The 20,447-nt window shown below is 37.6% G+C and overlaps 1 protein-coding gene across 3 annotated transcripts in view; it reads left to right on the plus strand.

Annotated features, from left to right (window-relative positions):
* Positions 1-19,954, plus strand: part of LOC128880650 (regulator of G-protein signaling 11) — a 26,868-nt gene extending 6,914 nt beyond the window's left edge. Inside the window, exons 2-16 of one of the 3 annotated variants that reach the window (XM_054130947.1) lie at positions 892-1,112; positions 3,857-3,953; positions 4,035-4,085; positions 5,614-5,720; positions 6,828-6,944; positions 7,023-7,093; positions 7,244-7,445; positions 7,539-7,714; positions 7,811-7,884; positions 7,966-8,095; positions 8,167-8,388; positions 8,474-8,710; positions 10,302-10,630; positions 11,139-11,790; positions 14,804-19,954. In XM_054130947.1, coding sequence (XP_053986922.1) covers positions 1,041-1,112; positions 3,857-3,953; positions 4,035-4,085; positions 5,614-5,720; positions 6,828-6,944; positions 7,023-7,093; positions 7,244-7,445; positions 7,539-7,714; positions 7,811-7,884; positions 7,966-8,095; positions 8,167-8,388; positions 8,474-8,710; positions 10,302-10,630; positions 11,139-11,790; positions 14,804-14,864 — 2,598 coding nt within the window. In that variant the 5' untranslated portion in view covers positions 892-1,040 and the 3' untranslated portion in view covers positions 14,865-19,954. Of the gene's footprint in view, positions 1-891; positions 1,113-3,856; positions 3,954-4,034; positions 4,086-5,610; positions 5,721-6,827; positions 6,945-7,022; positions 7,095-7,243; positions 7,446-7,538; positions 7,715-7,810; positions 7,885-7,965; positions 8,096-8,166; positions 8,389-8,473; positions 8,711-10,301; positions 10,631-11,138; positions 11,791-14,803 lie in introns of all 3 variants that reach the window. The other 2 variants (XM_054130946.1, XM_054130948.1) reach the window with 2 other exon arrangements.
* The last annotated feature ends 493 nt before the right edge of the window (positions 19,955-20,447 follow it).

Here is a 20,447-nt window from a genome sequence, read left to right on the forward strand (position 1 = left end):
CATATATTACTATTATTACATTTGTATGCATATGTATACCATATACTATAGTATATGTATACATGCAGGGTGCTCCAAAAGTATGGAAACAGTCAAATATTCACAAAATGGAACATTTGTGAGAAAAATGATTTAGAGAAATGTTTTAGGGTTTCAAAAATTCTATTGAATGATCGTGTCCGTTTGACCTTCAAAGGACCGGTCAAAGTCACGTCAAGGTCAACATGATTTTTTTTTAACGGAACACCTCACTTTTTATCATGCACTATGAAAGCTGGCTATGAGACCTTTTCAAAACACTAATTTCAAACATTTTTTTTATTCGTGATAGATGGCGTTATAATCGGAAATCGGGAAGTTTCTCGTGTGGCCCGTAAAGGGTCGCACACAAAATAAACATGAATAGCTATATAAATTAAGCGAGCAAGAACAACCCTACTCTCGAAGCGAGCGAGCAACAACCCTACTCGGAAAGCGAGCGAGCAACAATAACCAGCTAGTTTTATTTCATTTTATTAACTACATTTTTTTTTTATAAAAACAGTAATTTTTTCAGTGTTGTATATCTTATAAACTATAAACCGTCTCTCCCCAAAACTATATATCATTAGCTTTAGTTCTTTGTTATGTACCACTAACAATAAGCAAAACCTTATTATCGAAAGTCAGGATCACGCTTGGGGACCTCTTGTTAGTTCGATCTCACTAGGTAAAATCGAAACACTACTCCATCTATATCTCTATGATCAGAGAGAGGTAATTTAGTCCGTCGATAAGGTAGAACAATTACCGCTTGTTAACCCCGTCGATAAGGATGCTCGACGAGTCTGAATTTGTCCCTGGAGGAATACGAGATCTGTAGCGGAAAAAAACAATTGTTTGATGTTTCAGTGTGCGTGCGGGGGTGACTGGAGTGATGGGATGGGGCCAGAGCCCCATGGAGTTCGGGTAGACCCGTCTCCGGCCCAGCTCCCCAGCCCCCTCCGCCATCGATATCGCCACAGCTCCTGCCAGCGTCGCAGAGGGTCGCCTCGATCGCGATGGAGGCCTCTAGCAATCAACAACAGAAGGAGAAGGAGCCACGTGTCCACAGGCCTTGCGCCTTCGATAAGGTATGCGCATCTTGAGGTCCCCCTTTGAGCCTCAGACTAAGTGTCCACTCGAGAATTTTATCCTCGAGTGCCCCTATCGAGAACAAGAGCACTTTCACACGAGCAACCAGGGTTGCCTATGCACAGGCTGTAGCGATCGTGTACAGCGATGACAGTCTCGAGATTGGATCGCTTTGAATCTGTAACGTCGGATTCGCAGTCGCTTTCGACACTCGCTTGTTAGAAATTCTTGAACATCTCGATGGGTCTCAGAGTTTTAATGAGTTTTAGATGTCTCGAATAGTCTCGATAAGTCTTGAAACTTTTAACGAGTCCCGACTATTTGATAGCACGAATACTTTGCGAGCTGACATCGGATACCAAAGGAAAGCTTGTTAGACCTTTCGCGTTTCATCCTCAGATCGATGGCAGAACCGACGAGAGTAATTGGTAAATCGGTACCGTTTCTGATAAACAATAGGATCTACTCGCACTCGACGATATTGCTCGAGGTGTCGTGGGCGGTTCCGAAGAACGATGGTGTTAATTATTTCGTGGGGTATTTCTCGACGATTCTGGGTCGCGCTCCCAAAGGTCTTTGTTTTAATTTGAATTCCTTTATATTCTAATAGAATTAACGGACGGTGGCGCTTACAATTTATAGGTGGTTTATTATGCCGTTCTTCGTAATTATACATTACTGGCAACGGTTCGATTTGTGGTAAATCTTAATGGCGGAAGTTACAGGGATGTAACACTGTCGCAGTTACTGGATTACTTATGTTTAGGAAGATATAGAAAAGACATGTTTTGCGTATAAATGGATTTTTCTCTAATTCCTCCGGCTTTTTATGGAACCGGTACCATTCGTACCAAAGTGTCCGAGACTCATTAAAAGTTTCACGTTCCATCAAGGTTTTCAAAACTCATCAGGACTTTCAAGAACAATCAAGACTTTCAAGACCAATCTAGATTTCAAGATCGACCAAGGCGTTCAAGACTTTCATGCCCTATCAAGATTTCCACTGGTATCGAATAATGCTGAAAGCGATTAGAAATTCTATAAGGTTTCGAATCTCTGTCATTATTTACACTTGTTAAACGTTAAAAGAATAACAGACTGCGGCTTAGGGTGCCTCACCTCAACTGGACTGTGTTCGGTTAGGCTTTTAGCACGAGTCTAGACAAGCCTTTAATCATTGCATGGATCTCAGCACGCGACCAACACGATTGCAACTTCCGCTTTGCAATTTTCAGCACCTTACTACTATACCCATTGGTGATATTATTCGACTTTTTTTTTTTAATATTGTAAAAATGCATATTTGCCTTTTTAAAGCTATAAGGGCGCCGTATAAGACGACATTCCTAACGCGGACGACAGAGAATGATGAAGGGAAAAATGCAAGCAAATGCAAAGTAACGTAAAGCAGGAATTAAATGAATGTAAAGAACGAACAATTGTAAGACTACATTAGACGTTACAATCCCGTTGTACAGTGGGTGTAGAATGTATTCGTACACCGATCAATTTCCCAAAAAGCTTTTGTGTGAAATTGTAGTTCTTTAACTTCTTTTTTTATAATCAATGATATTTTACATATTCTCGGAAGTCTCTAAGATAGATATAGTCCAAACAACATTTACTAGTTAATATAATTTGTGAAATTAACAAAAAAATGCGAAAAGTGGGTAAAGGTATAGAAGAAATAAGTATTGGTACGATTCTTATGACGAACCATTTACAGTAGAATTTATAACGTAAACACGTTAGTTTATTGCTCCGTGCGAATTAGAAAACATCCAATTTCCAGTAAAGTACTTTTAAAAATGGCTCTAATAGAGAAATTGAAGAAGATCCCACTTCGAATAACTAATAATTTAGTTAATTTAATGCTTAGAAGAGTTGCAATAATTATCAAATCAAAAGGAAATCTCACGAAAGAAGTATTATATACTTATAAATAGACTGTGGATCTTTATGCAAAATAAAATCTTCACGAACGTGCCTACAAAAATTGAACCTAAATAGGAATTTATTTTATTCTGGAAATATTATAACATGAACTTTACTGTCAATCTTTTTTATATTCTTGCTTATTATTTGCATTTTGTAGTTTCTCGTACATTCAAATTTTCTATAAATGCATAAAGATCCGCATTGTACTTATAAATTAATATAAATTTCTTTTTTCTTTAATCAAGTGTTAAAAATTAAACAGTTGTGCGTATACTTATTGCTTCAACATTTCTATCGATTAATTGGTTTTTTCTTGTTAATTTCGCAACTCATATAAATAGCTATTTTTTTTCGTAATCTATCTATTCTAGCGATTTCCGAGAATATGTAGAATGTCATTGTTTATAAAAAATAAGTTAATAAATTACAATTTTACATAGTTTTTTTGTAAATTGATCGGTGTACGAATACTTTCTACACCCACTGTATGACTTGGCACCCTCGTAACTAAAACTCACTCAGAAAGTCATAGCGAATAATAATTCTGTTTATGCAAAGGAGAGAACTCGAAGAAGCTATCGTAAATAATAAACGTATCGATTGCTGTTTCATTCAAATTTCACAACTTCATTTTTAGCAACGCGTTGAAAATTGCTCTTCGTTGAAAAGAAGCTTGCAGTAATCGATTAGAACGTCGATCGACGTCTTCGAATAAATTCCTCTATAATGAGTAGACCTGTAGCTTAGAGCTGACAATGGATAACGCCGAAAGGCAGAACCAATCGATTGATTGAATTTATTGTAGATGGAGGGGCTGGTGCGGGAGATGCAAGACCCTCAGAACGGGGTACCCGTGCGCAGCCAAAAACAATTTCTCACCTCAATCCCCTCAGCTTTCATGGGTGAGTGCCACCGGTTTCTGCATTGTCCAGTAAACATAAACGATAATCACTGCGGTATATGAAATTACCTGTGCGTTACAGGTTACGACCTCATCGAGTGGCTGATGGAGCGGCTTTCCATCGAGGAATCAGGTACGATATTTGTGTACCCGTCGGACTGATACATCGCTGATGTAGCATCATCGAAGTATCTGACCATTTAATCATCGGTTGCCTTCATTTCCTCCCACATTATTTACTTTTTTAATCTTGGCATTATCGTAAACATTTACATCTAGTTATCCGACTGCGTAATGTTTGCAAATTACTTATTTAGCGTCGATACTCACTAAAAGGGTCGTGTTAGAAGTATAAATTGTTTTAATAATCGATATTTAATAGATCAAACGCAATTACTTTATTCGAGTTTCTCTCAGCCCACCGCTAGATTGTAATTGTCGTTAAAAGGGGATTAGCGTCGCGACAAATTTCCTACCTTGGGGTTCGATACGCAGCGTCGGAGTGCGCCGCGTTGCAAATTTCATTTCCTGCAGGGAAACGGGAATTGAAAGTAATAATCGAAGCGCTCGGCGCACACAAAGCACTTCCTTCGAAGGTTCGATGCAAAGGTGAATCAGTTTAGTTTTAGTACCCTTATTCGCATTTACCGAGGGGCCGCGATACGATTAAACTAATTTCGGAATTTCAACGTCGTACATTATTACGCGACTACGAACGATAATAGCTAGACGTCCAAAGACGTTTTATTACACTTTTAAATATTAGACGTAGAAATTTATTCTGTGCTCTCACATCGTTTATAACTTTAGTTTACGTAAAAATATTCACTTCTATAAATTCTCAATCTGGTCTCGTATACATTACATTGAATCTATACGTAACTTAAGTCTCAATCTGATGGCCATTATAATTTAGAAGTTTAGTAGTCGACAAAGTACTTCTTCTGTAGAAATTGATTCTGTGCCTTTACATTTACAGAATTATTTATAACTCCAGTTTATGCAGAATTATTTAAAAGCCAATTCGTTATGTTAAAATATCAACAAACACACAGATTGACATCCTTGGAATTACCGAGGAAAAATTAAAAGTTGCACGATGTTTCTTTATAAATGAATGCTAAGTCTACCTTAGAAATGTACAGAATTAATTTCGTCACCCAATAGATACCCAAATTTTAGAAACGAACAAATTGTAGTTTAAGCTGAAGTCAATAACTTACCATGTCATCGATTTTACGTTGGCCTCATAACGTGTCGCGATATTATCTGAATTAGCGCAATGTGCAGCTGGTTTTAATCGTAGACAATATTAATTAGTACGTAATATACACTCTGGTTAAATAAACTGCAACAGATTCTAGTCACGGATCACGTAGCTTCCCTATAATGAAACGACGTGTGGCGTTCGAAACAATTGTTGTAAATTACACGTCTGGCGTGTATGAGTTATTCTCACGCGATACGCATACGTGTACATTAGTCTGATCGAACGTGTTGGCCAGAGATGAGTTAATTTTTTTTTCTAGGTAACAATTTTTCGCAACGAATAAAAGTTAGATAAAAACGGTCCAAAGTTGCACGCGATTAAGTAAATCATTTAGACGTGTATTGTTAGAGATTTACTTGCATACGAAAGTGAATTATTGTGTCGACAGTAGAGGCGGTCCATATTGCCAATCAACTCTGCCAGTACGGCTACTTCTTCCCGGTAAACGACTCCAAGACACTCGTCGTAAAGGATGATAGTTCTTTGTATAGATTTCAGGTACGATATGTCTATGATTATGTTTAAATAATCAAACAAATGTAAAAGGAGGGTGTTAAGAAATGGCCATTTTTGGCATCGCCTGGAAATGAAAACTTCATGCAGGATCTTTTAGAGTGTATCCCAAGGAACAAAAAATGTCGGTATCACTTTCCCGAGAACCGATAGGAAAGTTGTCAAAAATACGTTCAAAGTATGAATGTGATGATAACGGAACTTAGGTATATTTTACATTTCGTCGTCTTCTTCTTCGGATATCGAACTGTCCTTGAAATATTTAACGTCTTTTTATAGGTCCTGCGATTACTTCGACATTATATCGATATTTTGTAATGAATTTCAATTCATTAACTTGTTCAACTGTTAATGGTTTCCGAGTTTCCACTACAGAGAATCGAAGGCTACGATCCGCAAGGAAAATATCACCCGGTTCAAAGTAACTTAATCGAGAGTATCGAAACGTCTTAAAAACGATTAATAATTAAAATGACAGCGGAGATTTTGAATTTCAAGTCGCAGTACCATCATAAAATATTGATTTAAAAAAATACCAGATTGATGTGGAACCAATTAACGCCATTTTACTTCAAACGAAACTGCATTCACGACATTCAAATAGTTTAAAATACTTTGTATATGTACTAATTGATAAAAGTAAAACCGCACTGGAAGCCATACTTGCACACTCATGTGGATGCAAAGTCGGAGTACGCGTTGTTGTTTGCTGTTCCCATGTAGCCATGATTATATGGTACTTTGGATTTGCTCGATTTGCTGAGTTCCTTAATACTTATTTCGAAGACGGTTCGATATCCGAAGAAGAAGACGACGAAATGTAAAATATACCTAAGTTCCGTTATCATCACATTCATACTTTGAACGTATTTTTGACAACTTTCCTATCGGTTCTCGGGAAAGTGATACCGACATTTTTTGTTCTTTGGGATACACTCTAAAAGATCCTGCATGAAGTTTTCATTTCCAGGCGATACCAAAAATGGCCATTTCTTAACACCCTCCTTTATATCTGTGTCTGGTGGTACGTAGTATCATAGTATCTGGAATATCTTCGGGATCAACTCGTTGATACACAATTGTTTATTATAGACACCATACTATTGGCCATGGCAAGATAGAACCCCTGACAATGTGGAGTATGCTATTTATCTAGTTAAGAGAAGTTTAAGAAATAAGCAACGCCATGGCCTCGAAGATTACGAGATGGTATGTAAAATCAGATGGTTTTCGTATATGTAAATCAAGTATGTTTTCATTTCTTAATAAAACAATTCACCCTCTTAGGAAGCTTTAAACAGCTTACGTAGGAACTTGCAAAACAAGTGGGACATCATTCAATTTCAGGCTGAGGAACAGGTGAATAATCATTCCTTTTTAATTCGTACATATGCAGCTTTGGCTAAACAAATTTGTTTTAATTAAAATCTTTGATTGGTTTGATGGATGTGTATTGAATGCCTCGTACATTCGAGCAAGTGACTCCTTGAAATGGTGTTAATTTTGTGGACCCAGGTACGAGTATTGAAGGAGCGAAAAAAGGGGGATAAGATAGTGAGCGATTCTCAGGAGCGAGCCTTTTGGAGAGTGTATAGACCACCTCCTTGGTGTCTCAGTAGTCTCGAAATAGCACCTGTACCTACGCGTTTTCGTCCTGGACTTTCACGTCCTCCATCACGCAAACGCACCTTAACCGATCTGCAACGCGAGGTGAATTCCTGCATTAAATTCTAGATGCCATAGAATTCTAATCGATAGCTTTCGCTTGCCGTTTTAAAATAATCGTGTTTATCGAAATCCTAGGTGGCCCTTTTGAAGAACAGCTTAACACGCACAAGAATAAAGGTTTCGGCTGCGATCGAAAATTTTAAGTCATATTTTGAAACGTACGTGGAATACGATCCAATGTTTATACAGCCGCAACCATCCAACCCGTGGATCACCGACGATCAAACATTTTGGCAACTGAACAGTTCTGTGTTAGTATTCTAAAATGTAATTAAAACTATGTCACGGATATACGACTTGGATCAGCTTGGAGTTTCCTAACGTATTTTACTTGCATGTCTGTACAGAGTGGAAGTTCCGACGGAAAAACGTGTAAAGCGGTGGGCACTATCGATGGAGGAGTTGATGTCTGATCCCACAGGTGAATACTTTGAAATGTTTATTCAGTTATCAATCTACATCGGTATTAAAGATACTTTAACTCGATATTATTCTGTCGCAGGTTTGCAAGAATTCACAAACTATTTAAGAAAAGAATATAGTCATGAAAACATACGATTTTGGTTGGCGGTTAAAGATTTAAGGCATAGTTACCAAGCACAAATACATGATAAAGTCAACGAAATCTTCAGGTACGTATAGCGTCGTAGAACGTAGTATAGAGTTTGATAACAGTGAACATTTGTTCGCGTTATCTGTTTAGAGAATTCCTGGCACCTGGAGCTCCTTGCGAAATAAACATAGACGCAAAGACGATCGAGAAAGTCCATCAAGAAATTAAAAATCCAAGCCGATTTTCATTCGATTCCGCTGCTGAGCACGTGTACACGCTACTTTTGAAGAAGGATTGCTATCCTAGATTTATTCGTTCCGATCAGTATCGGAATCTCTTAGCTGCCGGCGTGCAACCTTTGCAAAAGAAGAGGTACGTTTATCTACCGCGATGTTAATTGCATGAAAGTCCCGCCTGTTAACAAAATTGAGAGAACCTTTCGCCTTTAATCTTACAGATTTTTTGGCTTCGGCGGACAAGCCAAAAAGAAAGTTTCTTCAACTTCGACTCCAACGCCTAGTACTTTGCAACAACACGCTGTAGGTAGTATAAGCGGCGGTAAACGTAGAGGAAGCGATCGAAGTCTTTCCGGATCTGCCCATGAACTAGCCATCTGTGGTGTCCGAGATACCTCGTCAACGCCTAGGGTGCCGCACTCTCACAGTCAGTCGAATCTCACCGACATACCATACAGGTACGCGATATTTTTCATTCATACATTTCACAATTTCTTCACAATGTTACCCTAAAGAACGTTCGATTTTATTTGTAATACCCCGTACATCAGCTTCCTTGCGCCTTTTCTCAGAACTTTTCCTCCAGGTTCGTCGTGAAAATTTGAAGATGTACGAGCCAAAGGAATATCCCTGTCTTATGTTACTCTCCGTCCAGAAACGTTTACCCATCTCTTTCACCTACCCTTCGTTTCCTTACACACTCCCATTATCCTTTCATTCGAGCATTCACTCATCCCTCTCATCTTTTCCTCTTGTCCAGTGTATCAAAAGCCGCCTTAAGATCTACAAAGAAGGCTATTAGTTTCACTTTCTTCTACCCAATCTCTCTCCATATAAGATAATCCAGGGCATATATGTGTGTTGGCCGTCGCTCCTCTTTTTCAAAGCCTGTCTGGATTTCCGCCACAATTCCCTTCTCCTTCCATCTCTGTCTTTATACTCTTAACTACTATCCATGCATACGTATTGTATCGCAACATGTACTCCACAAATACGTAACAGTAAACAATGTTTAAAATAATTATTTCAACGATGTACACGCACGCATGTAATAATTCTTACAATATTTCTCCACGTTCTATTTTGCATTTCTCGTCGTTCCTAACGCCTATATAATACCTCCAACACTTTCGGGATTCCAGAGTTATTTTTGTTGTTTGTATATGAAAATTTTATTCGATAGAAAGTTTGTGAAGTATGAAAATGAGACATCAGTTTGATCAGTCTTTAGTACAAGTTTTTTACGTTAACAAATGAGTGAAGAGATAGGCGTTATCAGTGCGGTATTTTCAGGGGAGATCTGCCTCGACTTGTAAAGATCTCTACCAGGCCTATCCCGCATAGTATTCAGTAAGTCCTCGAAAGAATTCCATAATATCCTTGCATAAGTTTCGATACGAATCTCTTTACTTGAAGTCACTTTTTCTGCAATCCTCGTTAGTCGATGTATTTTCTCAAGGTGTTCAACATTTTTCTCGATGTCTCTCAATGTCTAAATGGTGGAGTTGTTCTTTTAATATCTACTGTATTTTGAACAGATGTTTGCGTTGCTACATTTTATCTATCGCAATCTCAGTCATGTGTCTCTTATGTATATCAAACTCGTGTCTTTACTCAGTCCCGTCGCTTGGAAAAATACTACATATAACGTCACGATATTATTGTGTTATTATAACTCGATGACTTCGAAGGCTTTCTCATCTTTTCGTTGCATGTAGAGTTTTGATGTTTCCGATTCTCTTACAAATTTTGGAAATCCATTATTATTTCATACGTATTACAAACACTCCGTGTTGTATAAATACTTCTCGTCGGCACCATTCTAACACATGCGAGCTTTTTCTACATATCGATGTCTAAGGATCACATTCTTTTTTCCTCGATGTACAGAATTTTCCTGTGTACACTAGAAAATGTTTACAATCGTATCCGTTACATGCATGGCCTACAGACACAATGAAACAAAACGACTGACGTCTACGGCGTCACGGTACTTTATCGAAAGGAAAAAGTGAAAACTAAATCCTATAATAAAGTTCATGTTGTCAGGGATGTTGGTACACCGGAAGCGACGGCTCCCCCTATGGACGACGTTTGTCCGTGGGACGCGGCCCCAGGTCCCAGTGTAGAACACGCCGCGGGTTCCACGGGTCTGCAACAACAGACGTCATCTGGAGCACCATTGGTTGAAGGCCAACCTGAAGAGACCGGTAACAACTTGATCGGACACCCGCAATCTGTCGAAATAGTGCGCACGTCGCGTAAGAATTCGACGCAGGTGGATTCCTGCAGTTCCTCATCCGATGTCAGTGTAGTAATAACAGAGGTCTCTGAACACTTTCGAAAGTCTTGCAGCGTACAATACACCGGTAGTTCAGGTACGTTTTTACACAAAAACGCGGTTTTATGTTTCTCAGAAAAGTAAATTTATTATTTTGTTGGAGTAGATTTAACGCGATTCGTCAGTTGGTTCGTAGCGGCGATTGCCATCTCTCAGGCACGTGGAAGGCGCCCCTGGTAGTTGGCAACCGGAGCTACAAACTTCGAAGCACCGGTTGCCATCTCTCAGGCGCGTGGAAGGGCCCCTGGCAGTTGGCAACAGGAGCTACAAGCTGCGAAGCACCGGTTGTCACCTGTCAGGCGCGTGAAAGGGACCCCTGGCAGTTGGCAACCGGAGGTACAAAGCTACAAACTTCGAAGCACCGATTGCCAACTATCAGGGACACCTTCCACACGTCTCGTAGATGGTAACCAGAGTTTCGAAGTTCTGTAGCTCCGATTGCCAATTATGAGGGGCACCTTCCACGTTATTAATGGAATTATATCGAACTATTAAATAGTAAAAGAAGAATTACAACTTTGTCGTACGTACCTTTGATGTAACAGGAACGGTGGAACGAAGCAGCGGTGGACCCGGCACGATAACACGAAACTACTCGGTCAGCTCGACCAGCAGAAGAGTGAAGCTAGCGGAGATTGGTCGGCCAACGGCTTCTTTCTGTAACTATCCGTCACCGCAACAATCGTTTGAGTGTTCTCACGTGGCAACCGATAAACCGGATACGTCTGCGACTGGAAAACCCGTAACCGATCGTAACGAGGAGCCCGAAAGCATTATTACCAAGTTGAGAGTCTCGTCGTTTGAGAGGGAATTGACGACGAGACCTTCGACGAGGGCTCCTTTGATAAGTATAAACGCAATCGTGGGGGATCTGATGAGCGACGTCTCGACGGTTGAAACTATGGAAAGAGCAGAGGATGATTGCGCGACAGTGGTAGAATCCGAAGGTACGGAAAGCGCTGCCAAAAGGGGTGAGCCGGACCCTGATAATAGTGATTCTGTGATCACCGCCGAGAAGGACTTGGCAACCCCGGCTCAAGCAGAGACAGAAATCGTGGAGCTGCTGGAAGAGGCACAGGTTGTTCCCGTTTGGAAGCCGGATACTCAACAGAACGACCAAACAGCGCCTGTCACTCAACCAGAGCATCAGGAAAAGCGTGACAATAACGTTAACGAAGTATGCCCGTGGGAAGACGAGTAAGTATTATTGCTTCTGTTTTTAGTGATTAATTAATTGATATTTATGAACGGTAGTCTTAGACATAGCATATAATCTAGTAGCATATTTAGTATAGCATAGTGTATATTCTAATTTTGTATTCAACGAGTAGCAGGTGAAAGGTTGCTTTTGTCCATTCGATTTTTTGGAATTTTACCCATCTCTACAGTGTATTCCAAAATTTACCAGTGGCTTCCATTAACCATGAAAGAATGTACAAACATAAATCTCCATATGCGCTCCTTCCAAATAACGGACACTAGAAGTTGTTCAACAACGATGATGTAGCATAATCAAAGGGGCTAAAAACTCCCACTAGCAAGTGTTGAGTAATATTTCCTCCTAAGGTAGAAAAACCATGTAGGGTCCAAAAGAAAATTATAGCAGCGGTTTCTTTACACGCTTAGGCAATTTTCACTGAGGTCTCAAAATTGCTTATGACTTACAGACCTATAAAAAACATAAGGAACGGCAAAATTAGTTTAACCTGCTCACCGCTAGATGGCTATCCCATTCACTGTACCGTGGGAACAAGGTACAGCAATACAATTACAAAATTTATATTCAAATAATTTCCTCCTACTTATGTTTCTAACTTCAAATAGAACTTTTATCTTATTTAATTAAACTACTTCTCGATACCGCGCCGATAAAATTTCTTTTGGACAGAAAAAGAGAAAGTTGTATGCGAGTTTAGAAAACATTCCATTCGCGTGGTCGAACGTTTTATATGCGGAGCAGAGCTCCAACTCATTTCAGATGCACTCCTCTTCTTAGCCATTCGATTCGTAGAGGAGAACCAATCACACCACACGTAATACAACATAATTTTAGTTCGTTATATTTCATTCTATGACCACATCTCTATTTATGTATATCATTTTTATGTTGAATATATTTTTAAACTCGTCGACCATTTCCAAATGAAACGTTTTTTTTCCATGGTACTTCTTGGTATCGTCGAGCGTCAAGGAGATACGTAAAGTACTCGAATTATATGGGGCACCCTGTAGGTAGACTGGACTCGATACGATCGCTGTCAGCGGGTTTTTCACTTTAATCGCCGCAATTTACGTTCATTTTTTACCGTATCGTATCTTATCTTCCCTTCGCGTATAAGCGAACAAACAATTATTCCTTCAGCCCCCAGTGGAATCGTGTCGAAATCGAAATTATATCGAATCTGTCTGAATTATAACATCTCTTTTGCAACCACGGAACCTTAATTGTCCGAAAATGGCCCAACTGTTATTCGTTACGTGCAGCATCATGACTTGAAGGGGCCACAGTAATGATTAATCGGCAAAACAGGGCATACTGCCAGTTAACGTCACCAACCTATAATTAACAATTACCGACCCGTCGTGCGTTATTTTTCCTCGCATACGTAACGACCTGCCCTTTCGCAAATCTCACGAATAAGTAGTACACTCGACGGTAACAGGATATCTCAGAAAAATCTGCCACGACACTCGCCTTTATTCGGAAGGAAAGCATTCAGAGACCTGTCTTTGTTCCCTTTCAGCTCGAAAGGAAACAATATCACACCGATAAATGTGCTCACTGCTTCATAGAACAGATTAGCTGCTTCGTACCGTTGAGTGACCCATAAATGCCGAAAAACAATTACTAGCTTGCGAATGATACCTATTTTTTGTTACCATATCATTAATTCTGTGCCTTTATATTTAATTATTTATTATTTAATTTTTATTGTAACTCTAGTTTAAGTAGATGTACGTACTCGTCTGTTACGTTAAAGTATCAACCTTCTAAGGTCTCAACCTGATGGCCATCTAAATGTACAGTGGGTGTTGAAAGTATTCGTACACCGATCAATTTACAAAAAAACTATGTAAAATTGTAATTTATTAACTTATTTTTTATAAACAATGACATTCTACATATTCTCGGAAATCTCTAGAATAGATAGATTATGAAAAAAAATAGCTATTTATATGAGTTGCAAAATTAACAAGAAAAAACCAATTAATCGATAGAAATATCGAAGCAATAAGTATTCGCACAACTGTTTAATTTTTAAAACTTGATTAAAAAAAAAGAAATTTACATTAATTTACAAGTATACAATACTTTCTTCGTAGGGTTTCTTTTTGATTTTATAATTATTGTAACTTTTCTAAGGATTAAATTAACTAAATTATTAGTTATTCGAAGTGGTATCTTCAATTCCTCTATTAGAGCCATGTTTAAAAGTACTTTACTGGAAATTTGATGTTTTCTAATTCATACGGAGCAATAAACTAACGTGTTTACGTTACAAACTCTATTGTAAATGGTTCGTCATAAGAATCGCATAAATACTTATTTCTTCTATACATTTACCCATTTTTCGCATTTTTTTGTTAATTTCACAAATTATATTAACTAGTAAATGTTGTTTGGACTATATTTATCTTAGAGACTTCCGAGAATATGTAAAATATCATTGATTATAAAAAAAAAAGTTAAGAAACTACAATTTCACACAAAAGCTTTTTGGGAAATTGATCGCTGTACGAATACATTCTACGCCCACTGTATGTATGCATACAGAGATTCAGTAGCCAGTAATCTAACAGATTACAAATATAACAAGTAGTTATAATAATTGTAAAAGAATAACAGTAAACAAAATATTACTGCTGCGGGTAATGTCCATCAGGTTGAGACTTAAGAGATGTGTATAGATATGGATACATTGTAAATTACAATTTGTAATAGATATCAGATTAATGACTCAAAAGGTTGGCATTTTAATCCAAATTGACGATTAAGTATATCTGTTTCAATCGGAGTGATTGAATACAGAGGCACAGAATTAATTTCTACACCTGATATAAATAAAATACTTGTAGCACGTACGCAAATGTACACGTGCATCAGAATGAAAAGCATTGCTTGAAAAAGAATAACTAAATCGGCATCGATGGGTTAAATTAGACTCGCATCTCGTCCGACTAACGTCTGAAGTCTACGAATTTGTTTCAGGGAAAACTGTAGAGTGGATGCACCTTATGTAAAAACCTACGCGACTTTAGGTTACTTGTAACTTGGCGTTAATATTAAACTTACATTTTACACTTAAACATTCAGAAGTTCAATTTCGATTTTACTATACTAAGTTCGAGTGCCCGAGCTACCACCGTGGACACGTTTTACAATTGTTTACGTTCCTTGAATTCATTTGTATGAAGAGAAAGGCTATTGGATCGCTGACATTGCTCGACGTGGAACAGAAAAGTCACTTACAATTCGAGATAAAATCAAATTAGGGGTACCTCGTGAGCGTGAGTTTGAGACACGGTTGTTTCACTGTACATCAGTAAAATTCCATTTTACGTATTTTCTTCTGATAAAGGAAACATCAAAGGTCCTCGATCGATGAACATTCGGTGGAGCCGTTTCCGCGCGTAGATTTAGTGAACAGTAGCCGTGCAACGTGTATTAGATTAACGTGTTTACGATGACGCTGTTAGACAACGTGTTAAAGAGGAAAAAAGAAAGCAAGTAGAACCATGTCTGTCTATCTAACCGAACAATGAAATTTAATCGACGATATCCGAAGGTATTTCTCGGTTTAGTTGACGCAATAGACAGTTTCGACGACGAAGCCTGTGTTCATGCGATGGTATTAGATGCAAATATACGCTCTGCGGGTGCTCGTCAAATATGAGCCCATTGACCGCCCTCGCTGATCGCGAATTTCTTTAATACCAATCGCAAAAGCAAAAGTAACATTTATTCTTGGATAAATCCGCTCTGACACCAGAAAATTAAATTCAAAACGTTTTTAGTTATTGATACAAAAATTAACGAGATCCTACTTGAGTTCCATTACTCGACGATGTAACAAAAATGTTAAATTAACCGTTAAACGTGCATAAATGGTTTTAGACCACCGTTCGTAGCTGGATCGCTTTATTGTCGTGACGTTTGATCATTGGATACACTATAAGTATCTATTCGTAAGTATTTAGCGCAACGTTAAGACTTGCTTAAGGCCTGAACATACAACATACAGGCCTGTGTTAAGCTTAAGTGATACAGAAAATAATAATAAATAAAAAAAAAATGAAAAGAAAAAAAAACAGGAAACGCATCCGTTCGATTTCGATGGTAGAAATTCAATGTGTAACCTCGTTATAACTCGCTGTTCGTAATTATATAAAGGTAAATTTAAAAAAGGAAAATCATGAAAAAAGAAGAAAAGAACGTAATGGTAACGAATTCGTCTATTGAACCCCCTGAAGTATCAAAATACACTTATTCGAGACACGGTGGATTCTGGGTGCTGTTACTGCCCTAGTACCCAGAACCCTTTAATTATCGATCAAATATACCTTGATGAAATTATAAATAAAAAGTTGACCGTATGGGTTCATCTATCTTCTCCCTCGTTAGAGAATTTATTCAAACGCTTGTTAAACGTAACAGCAACGTCTCGTTGTACTTTAAGAATTAGGGAACTATATTCACGCATCCGTTCGTCTAGGTAATTATGTTTAAATATTTCGCGACACGCGAAAGAAAGTACGATAAACGTATCGAGCAGTCGCGTGTATTCCTATATAAAGTAAAATAACTGTGTTTCATAACATAGCTTGTTAACGAAAGTTATCGATAGGATTTACGATTATCCTGATCGAGACTCGAACGATGATTGCCCAGAGGAATTAAAGTGAATGGACGACACATGTTTTATGGGTATTGGGTACTTTATTAGAGGACGTTTGATCGAAATAAAAATGATATTTAATTCGTTAGTGTTTCGATAGCGAGGAAAAAATTTTATTCTGGTATTTCGACTCATTATTTCTTATACATACGATACTTATTATTTGGAAGCTCCCCAAAGTAAAGAATCGCATCTGCAATTTATTTGGTTTTGATAGTTTGTTAAAAGATATTTGATTGAAATCGTTGAAACGTTATTTAGTTATTAATATCTTAACACGTTGACGGCACCAAGATGAGAGCAAATTTTATTTTGCTATTTCGACTCATGTTATTGTACGGAGTCAACTCATTGGTTGCACCCCTATTCCTAGAGCTCCATCTTAAAATCTTCTTTCATACATCAACCTCTTAAGTTGTTTAGTTACCTATCGAGAAGTCCTGTTAGCCTGATGGTCGGTTAAATGAATATTTCGTTACTCGAAGCGAGATTCCTCGTGTTGATTTCGTCTTGGTGCGATGAAAAATTGCGATATTTTTAAGAAGAGTTAGTTTATAAACGGCAGCAAAAGTAGTTCTTGTAACGCGGTTCGGGCACTCGAGGCTAGTCCTAAGAAATTTCAAAGTACTCACGACGAACTTACTGTTAATTCGGGAGCTCAACTTAATTATTATAAACATTCTTATTGTAGATAGGCAGTTGGTAATAAAATGAAGATGACAAATATATTACAGTTTCTAAGGAGATGCGTACGAGTACGGTTGTAGACGTTGAGATTATTCAGTTAACTGTGACGCATTAGCGATGATAGTTTTGTCGTAAGACTAGATCTTATTTACGAGCTGCGATGATTCGTGAACCGGAGATGATCTATTCAGTTACGTTAATACATGAAATCCCGCTCGATAAACCACGTGACGATTACCCACGAATGAGCATCGAAATAAATCAAAAAAATACTATTTTCGTTCTCAGTTTTTATAGACACTTATATACACGTACGATATATCTACGGATTGTTTCTTGAAGACCTTGTTATATCGCACAAGGGACAGTCGAGGGGATCGCTGAACGTCCTGAATCCTTTGCCATTTTTTCATTTCGTTCAATTAATAACGTGCTTTTTTTCTTAATGTAGATGCAGTCCCATAAGTAATCGTACCCCCCTATATCTATCGAACAAATTTGAATTAGATGATAGGATTGATGTTTTCAAATAAATGTTTCATTATAAATATGTACATAATTAAACCCTAGACTTGTATATATTTAGAATGAAAAATTTGTTTGGATGCATTAAACCTATCATTTAATTTCGATCAATTTCTTCAATTGACATGGAGAGTACGAATACTCGTGGAACTGGTTGTATATTAAATAAAAAAAATAACGAAGTATGTATGTATTAGCTATACATACAATAATACTTATAATTATAAGTGTTCACAAACGATGAAAAATGCTCAGAGACACCCGATTGGAAAACGCAAATATCGGTTCCATCGATCTCTTACTCTTAAACAGCTTGTTTTTCGATCTTGAAACCTATCGTTTTGATGGACGGAATTATTATTTCCTCGTACGGTATGGAAACACGATTCCTTGACTATTCACGTCTTCCAAGCCTTTGAAGGAAAACAAACGAAATAGTTGTCAACCAATGGCGCTATTATTTTTCTAAACTTAATTGTGTAAGCTGTAATTTCTCGATGTAGAACATTCTTGAAAGATGGCTCCATACAAGTAATCAACACTGTAATAATTAAATTTGCAAAACTAACGAAAGATTCATTAACTTCGTTTTTTAACACTCGAGTGCTTTTCTCCTCGTTTAGTTTTCTTTGGCCTGAATAATTATACGACGTTACAATTAGATACAGACGAGCCATATTTACCACCGAAAGACTGAAAGTGTATCTAAAAACCCCAACGAAAATATCCATACGAGGCTCCTAACGAAAGATTTTCGACAGACAACTAATTTCTAAGAACATAATTAAGTCGTGTCGGCGGTAGAGTGGGTAATCGATTTATGACACCAGCGATCCTGTACGTCCCATGATATTTTATCTGCATTTCATATTAGATAAATCCATCGACAGGTTGCTTTCACGTGTGCGCTAAAATTTATATATCTAGCGGATTAAAGTTAAGAAATTAGAAGATTTAAGTCATCTATGAAGGAGTCTGCAGGAAAGAATCGACTTGGCTAATAGGAAATAATGATCATTTTACGATATCATGATTATTAACTCTAGACTTACGATCATTTTGACCCATTCCAAATTTCACAATGCTCACTTTTATCCGTACGAAGAAACAAGCACGTATCCAAATTCATTTTTGTCTATGGCTCTTAATTAATTTTACGAAATCGACTTCACTTATTAAAGCATTACATCAGTAATAGAACTCTGATAAGAAATATGCCGAATAATATTGGATAATAAAAATATTGTTCGAATTAAGTGATACGTTCGATATTTCCAAACAAATGTTTCATTATAAATATATACATGGATAAACTTTACACGAGTATGAATTAAAAATGATAATATTTGGAAGCACGAAAGCCTATCATTTAATTTGGATAAATTTTTTCAACAGACAAGTGTAATACAGGGTGCGGCAGAAATAACTCCCACATTTTAAAAAACGATTTTTATTTCTTAAATCTAGATATAAAAAATTTTTTTTTACTTTATGTTTTAAAAATTATGTCGTCCAAATGGTGGCCTTTACGAGCGACACACATTTGGATATCATCTGCAAAATTTCGCGCTAACGACACCCTGTATGGACCGTAGCTCGGCGGATTTAAGTCTATGTGACTTTTTTCTGTGGGGATACCTCAAGGCCGAGGTTTTCAAACATCGTCCTTGGTCGTTGAATTAAAGGAGGCCATCCAAGAGGAAATTGAAAGAATTTCCTCCGAAATGCTAGCGAGAGTGATGGAAAACTTTCAAGAACGACTCCAAATGTGTATCGCTCGTAAAGGTCACCATTTGAACGACATAATTTTTAAAACATAAAGTAAAAAAACTTTTTTATATCTAGATTTAAGAAATAAAAAGTTTCTGGTGGTATCTCGTACCACATTTCTTCAATCGTTTTTTAAAATGTGGGAGTTATTTCTGCCGCACCCTGTATATATAACATTTAATTTCATTTATTACTTACACATCAATTCAAGTCTAATGCCAGTCTCAGTTTCATCGATGGCTATTAAATTACAATAGCACCCAATCTACGAAGACTGTAGAATTAAAGTAGTTCAAGAAAGGAAAGTTCCAAATCGATTCTTCCCCTAATTCCACCATAGCGTAAAAGCTTTTATCGTACGATAATTTATCCAGAAATCAACTCTATTCGAATACAATTGGTTTGCTTCGATCGAACTCGCGAGGGATTGATAAAACGGAAGGAAAGAATATAACATTAAAAAAAAAAAAAAAAAAAAAAAACTGTAACGCGAAAACAGAATTATATCGCGATCGTTCATGTCGATCAGCCAAAGCTCGATTCATCGATACAGATAAATAAATGAGAAAAAAAAGCTACATTCGCTTGGCAAAAGAGTCCAACGCACTTTCACATTGTAAACTTAAACTTGGACTCTCGTAGGAAGAGAAAGGTGTATTTTTTCATACATTCTCCATAATTCTCCAGGAAAAACGGAACGGTTGAAGTCGAGGAAGTGGAAAATGGTACACGATGAAAAAGTGTCGGGACGTTGCACGCGAAAATGATCAAAAACGATGTTTCTGAACGCGAACGGTGAAGAGACGTTGACGATAAAATCCAGACGTATGCGGTTTGTTGTATTCTAAACGAAAAAAAAAAAATAAAATCAAGTTATGGTTGTTGAATAGTTGCTTAGATAAAAATTAGAACGTAAACCGTAAGGGAAAAAGAACGACGAACTCTGTATCATTATTAGACACCTTGTAATCGCGC

The sequence above is a fragment of the Hylaeus volcanicus genome, chromosome 8, assembly GCF_026283585.1.
Source record: "Hylaeus volcanicus isolate JK05 chromosome 8, UHH_iyHylVolc1.0_haploid, whole genome shotgun sequence".
Taxonomy (NCBI): domain Eukaryota; kingdom Metazoa; phylum Arthropoda; class Insecta; order Hymenoptera; family Colletidae; genus Hylaeus; species Hylaeus volcanicus.